Source organism: Leuresthes tenuis, unplaced genomic scaffold (genome assembly GCF_036924035.1).
Source record: "Leuresthes tenuis unplaced genomic scaffold, fLeuTen1.0.hap1 SCAF_22, whole genome shotgun sequence".
Lineage (NCBI taxonomy): Eukaryota > Metazoa > Chordata > Actinopteri > Atheriniformes > Atherinopsidae > Leuresthes > Leuresthes tenuis.
Window position 1 is genome coordinate 9,946,947 of NW_027325376.1, and position 5,899 is coordinate 9,952,845.

The 5,899-nt window shown below is 39.5% G+C and overlaps 1 protein-coding gene across 1 annotated transcript; it reads right to left on the reverse strand.

Annotated features, from left to right (window-relative positions):
- Nucleotides 1–215: 215 nt before the first annotated feature.
- lgi2a (leucine-rich repeat LGI family, member 2a) lies at nucleotides 216–5,899 on the reverse strand. Its single transcript, XM_072376257.1, has 8 exons — nucleotides 5,544–5,899; nucleotides 5,277–5,348; nucleotides 4,376–4,447; nucleotides 3,259–3,330; nucleotides 3,080–3,151; nucleotides 2,744–2,913; nucleotides 2,406–2,570; nucleotides 216–2,320 (listed from the first exon to the last, which is right to left on the reverse strand). Exons 1-8 carry the CDS (start codon nucleotides 5,846–5,848, stop codon nucleotides 1,503–1,505), a joined length of 1,746 nt encoding a protein of 581 aa, XP_072232358.1. The 5' UTR covers nucleotides 5,849–5,899; the 3' UTR covers nucleotides 216–1,502.

A 5,899-nucleotide genomic window follows, 5' to 3' on the forward strand; every position in this document is an offset into this window, starting at 1 on the left:
TTAAAAGCAGTTGAAAACATTGGTGATGATCATTTGACACAATAAAAAGAATAGAAATATTGACTAAAGCAGCCTTGAAACTGTCCCGTCGTGTGCAAGTCATATTATTAATTTTATGGGCTTTTCTCCTAACAAAGATAATTCCAGGCAAGAAAAAAAGCTGACATTTTACCACCCTTGTTGTTCAGTGAATGATAAAACACATCTTACAATCATATTTTTATATGTTTATTTTGTTAGTCAACTGTTTAAACTTACAGCAGATTTAAAGAGTAACATTCAATATGCTTAAAACTAAAACATACAAAAGAACTGTCAAGCTTGCATATTTCTTTTCTTTTTATGATTTGCAGTGCCATTCGCTTCATTGAAAAAGCACTTGAACACTTTGTTGGGTTTCTCTAAAAGTAAGTTGACGATCACCCTTTTTTACATGTCATGCTGTTGCAAGCTGCAGTAACGTTTGAGTTTTGTAAGTAAGTGCAAATATCTGTTTAGAAGAGTTAGTGGTATTGCAGTCTTTAATTTATGTACATCTTGTAGGTTGTCAACATTCAGAATGACACACTGAGAAAGCCTTTTGTTTTCATTGGATATATTTACATTTAGTTTCTCTATGAGGCCTCTGAATCTCTCGTGAGAATCCCCCAAAAAGTTTAATGATATCACAAGCCAAAAAACTGTGGTTATTTTTCTAACTTGTAAGTAGTCTTAGTTTCCCTGATCAACAACAACAGCTTTGACTTTCTCTTTTTATTGTATCTCTGATCTAAAAGCTGTATCAAAATGGGAACTATATTTCCTGAATATCTCAATTCCTAAAACAACAGACCATTCTTAAACTACTGTATGCAATACAGTCTGTACCACCTACAGTTAAATTTGCCACAAAACAACTAAACACTGTAAGATCTGCATAATGCTAATTAAAGGTTTGTGCTTTCAAGACATTCCCTGTATGGAAATAGGGGTGTGATGCTTCATCACGGCCAAAAGGAGGCACTGTAAGTCTATCAGAACACAAAACCCTTGCTCTGATAGGTTAATGTACTGTACATTATTCAACACAGGCAAGGAGGGCATGAAGTTAGTGGCCCAAATAAGAATAGAACTACATTTTCTCTCACGTCCAGGTGTATTATGTTGGGGATTTCAAACTACTAGCAGAAGGATTTTTAACTGAAAAGCTATACTTCCAAACAGATCAAACTATTTTTGATGTTTCGACCATTCCATGTCAGCTGAACCTTTTTACAAAATGCTAGCAGTCTTTGTGAAATGACAGTATCTTAAAGTCTGAGAATTCATGGCAACAGGTAATAGGAACAAGGCCATTGAGAAATAGTCAAGACAAAACTTGACCAAGCTCTAATTTATGTCAGAATTATGCAGGTATTAGTTATTTAACAGTTCACAATGTCTTGTCCTTTTTGTCCCTTTGCAAATATATCTTTTTGGAGGAAGACATCTGACTGCAGGAGGGACAATAAGGCACAGCACCCTCACAAGCTCAGGTCAATAATGACGTGTTCAAAGATCTGTGTGTTTCCCTTAAAGCTAGATGAAAATATGAAGTCCCTGCGGTCAGTGGAAACCACAGTGAAGGAGCGCGGCGCTTGGATGTACACTTCCTTGAAGCGGTCAAAGAGCTTCTTTTCATCATCCCACTGGTAGATTTGAGAGAAGGTGTAGTCACTTCCCAGAGCCAGGTAGTAACGTTCCTTAAAAGAGAAGGGCTGGAGAATCATAGAGCCTCGTGAGGGCAAAGCCTGGATCTCAGCAAACTGTTTGGGACCCCATCGTAGAACTTTAGAGTCACCAATATAGCGTGTCATAGACAAGTAGAGCTCCTCCTTGATCCGGAAGTGTTTTACAGCTACTACGTCCTCCATGTTGGGGATCTCGCCCTGCAGGATAAACTTCTGGTTGCTCCGGCTCCACTGGTAAATCACAGGAACCTGTGAGCGGCTTGCCAAAATAAGATGGGCCTTCCCATCCAGGTTCAAGAACTCTGCATCTGTGTCGCGGTACCATTCATGCAGGGATTGGTATGAATAAAAGCCATTATCATTCCACTTGTAGAGGGTGGACAGGCCAGCTTTTGAGCTGTCAGCAACCACAAAGAACCAGTCAGAGCCAATCTGGAACGCCTCGATGTCATTGGGCTTGGAGATTTTGGACACTTCAATGTCCTGGAACTTATTGAACCTGCTTTGGTCGTCATCAAACTTGTAAATGCGAGAACCACCAAAGAGCTGAGCCACAATGACAAACACCTCATCTTGGATGACAACTGTCTTGCAACCCACAATGGACTGACCTGAGGAACAGGAAAACACACTAGTCATATGAGAGTAAGACTTAACTTGAGCGTCCTGAGACAGCTTGCGAAGGCATTGCCTTACCTGTGATATTATCATAAGTCCTGAAATTCATTTCAATATGGTCCCATTGGAAAACCATACAGCTTTCTGTGCTGGGAGCAGCAATCGTCACATAGACATCATTCTTATAACTGAAGGTGTCAACTGACAAAGACTCAGATGCCAGAGACTGATGAAGGACAAAATCTGTGGAAAAGCACATGATGAGTTCCATTTTTTACAAACTAATAAAATACCACCAACTAAACCCCATTTGAAGAATATTCTTCACCATCCTTCCTAAAATGACCCGGGTGACTTTCCTGATACTGATGTCAGTTAAATCTGAAATAAGTCCAGCTGGCTCAGGTATTTCTCACCTGTTGAGATGCACTCATTGTGCAGGCTGTTCATGTCATTGAGGCGCTTGTCCTTCATGTCCTCCGGTCCAGCACACACGACATCCGACACTGTGGCGTTGGTGTACTTCAACCAAGTCATGAGCCACTTGGCTCTGCAGTCACACTCAAAAGCATTACCTCGTAAGTCCCTACAGAAAAGAACTACGGTGTGTCATTGCAGAAAGAGACAGAGAACTACTTTACAAAAACAAAAAAGGCATAGGGCACAGAATAAATCCATGACACTGAAAATAAATAAAAAACAGAGAAAATGGCATTATTTACCCAACACTTTTAACTGTGTGACAAACTTACAGCTCTATCAGTGACTCCAGGTCAAGAAAGATTTCTCTGGGCAAAGCTTTAATGTTGTTGTTTGCCAAAGACCTAGAAACAACCACAATGAATTGGCACAGCAAATACAACAATGAATTGCTAGAGCATTATCCAGGTACACTATGCATTTGTATATTTCTGACAATATTGGAACATACAAGTGAGTCAAATCCCTGAGTCCTCTGAAGGAATATTTAGATGTTGTCTCTAGCTTATTACTCTCAATGAACCTGTGGATAAAAAGAGAAAATAATCATCATTTTGTTATCAATTGTGGAAAACTGACGTTGCAATTTTTAGAATAATCACTCATCATATCATTAATGTTACATCATTATTTTTACTTGAATATTGCACAGTTTTCCCACACTGAATAACCAGAATAACTCAAACATCCTACTGATTCTTGTATGCTTTGTATGACAACATTGTAAACCACCTACATTTTTGCTCTCCTTTATAATTCCACGTTATATTTTTCTTCAATAGAAACATAAATTCTACTTTTTATTAACTGCTTGGCCAAAAAAAAATTAAACATACATTTCTTTGAATACTTTTAGCTTTGACTCAGGCACTCATTTAAAATGGCATCAATTTAATAAGCTCATGTAGAGCCAGAATATTTGCTTCCAGTAACGGTTGCGGTAATTTCTCTCCAAGATCTTGTACTGATGATGGAAGAGTTGGACAGCTGTGTAAAGTATTCTCTGGTACAGCTCAAGCATTCTAAATGGGGTTACAGGCTGGACTCTCTGATGGCCAATCCATATGTGAAAAGGATGTTTAATGCTGCCTAAACCACTCTCCCACAGTTTGGGATAAAGTGAAAGACCCGGTTATTCACTTTTTCTGAGCACATAACATTGCTGAACCTAGATGCGACCATCTGAAGTAACCCCGGATCATAATGCTGTCTCCACATGTCTAAACCTTGGGCATGAGGCATGACAGAAGCAGCAATTTCATTTGCCCCTCTTCTTACCCTAACATGCTCAAGTCTTTACTCATCAGACCACATGACCTTTTTATGCTCTACAACAAATGAAAGCCTTTTAATTTTGGTCAGGAAGTGAAGTGCAAACAGATGAGCAAAGATTCATTTCAAGTGGAGCCATCAGAGTGTGTGTGTGGTCTACACGTCCATACCAGACTCCCTTTCTGCAGGTGCCAAATGACTTTTTTGTGATGTTGTGTGGTTTTTGAGGTATGATAAATCAACAAATGGAAGAACAGCAATTCCTCAATCTGTTCCACTCTATAAAAACAACTTACAGGTACTCCAGATGTGGAAGGCCCGAGAATGCATCATCCCTTACAGTTGTTAGAGAATTGGAATTCAAAAGCCTGCAACAAACAACAAAACATTCCGTAAATGATCTGTGCTGGCTACCAGATCAATGCAGTGGATAACGATTCTCTGCATTTCTCTGAATAAGATTTTGCTTTCTTAAATCAAATAAGTGAACAAAATTAAGCCAAATGTTCAAAGTACTTGAAACCAAGTGTCGAAGCGGTTAACTTGTCACATTGTATGGCTTCTATTATAACTGCAATACACTTCTTAATGTAAAATGTTACACTTTAAACAAAACCTGGTGAAAAATAATGTCCCCTGTCAAACAGTAAACCACTGACTCGTCATTTTTCCTTTTCCACTAAGGTGAAGATATTCTCTTATCAAGTTGTAACACAAATAAAAGACAATCATCTTATTAAAATAGTTGATTTCAATGCACTTAAAGGACTTGCTACCCATTCCCTATATCTGCCACGCCTTTATTTATGCTGACATCCATGCTGTCACTAGTAGAGGAACAACAAAGATTGATGTCCTCCGGTAAGTACAGTATTAGGCCCACACTGAAAACTCAAGACAATATTTCCATTATCTATCCTCAGGCGTCCAACCCTTTTAAAAAGCCTGCCTTGCTTAATAACTTTTAAGATGCACTTACTTGCTTACAAGACACCTGGCTGTCTTATTTTTGCACAACAGAAAGTTAGTCACTGAACATATATGTGCGACAGTATAAAATCCAGCGATCATTTATAAATAACGTGTGTTATGTCGAAGCTGTATAGACCACGCAGCCCATTCTTAGCCTCTATTACAATGTAAGGCGAATCAGTCAAATGCTTTGAGAAGTGCTGGAGGTAGTTAAAGTGTTCTTACAGTAGCTGGAGGGATGGCATGTGAGAGAACATTGCTTCTTTGACCTCGGTGAAAGTCCCATTGACGATACTCCTGAAAGAAATAGGCAAAAACGTTCAACCAAAGAAAAGGGAATCCTTAGACTGCACTGCCATCAACTCTTATTTGCGTGGTAAAATTGAGACAACGAAAATCTCATTGAACGAGCCTATAGTGCTACAAAGTGCTGCTCGCGTCGCACGCACTGTTTAAAACATATATTGTGCAATTTTAAGGGTAGATACTCACAGGGAATTGATTTCGGTGGGGGCAATCCTTGGGATATAGGAGGACCCGACGCAGATTATAGACTCCTTGGAGCAGCTGCATGTTGAAGGACATCGGAAAGCCTTTTTCATATGACCCGGTTGAGACAGGTAGCACAGTGACACAGACAATAATGCCCAAATCTTGAGAGCTGGCAGCATCTTTCTTGCCGGGCTTGCATGTGTGAGGTTTTTTTTTTTTTTTTTTTGCCTAGTGCACCGACCGAGGATGATGGCACCGTGCGTTTCCACCCTGCACCATGAAATGCTGCACTGGCTGCCTGACATCAGCAAATCAGCTGCAGCTCCCCTCCGAACGCTTTCATTATTTATTAAGTC

Coding starts and splice junctions, on each gene's coding strand:
- lgi2a (XM_072376257.1), bottom strand. CDS start 5,848: ATGTCAGGCAGCCAGTGCAGCATTTCATGGTGCAGGGTGGAAACGCAC. Junction 3,152..3,258: donor CTCAGGGATTTGACTCACTT/GTATGTTCCAAT, acceptor GGTTGTTTCTAG/GTCTTTGGCAAACAACAACA. Junction 2,571..2,743: donor CAATGAGTGCATCTCAACAG/GTGAGAAATACC, acceptor GCTTTTCCACAG/ATTTTGTCCTTCATCAGTCT.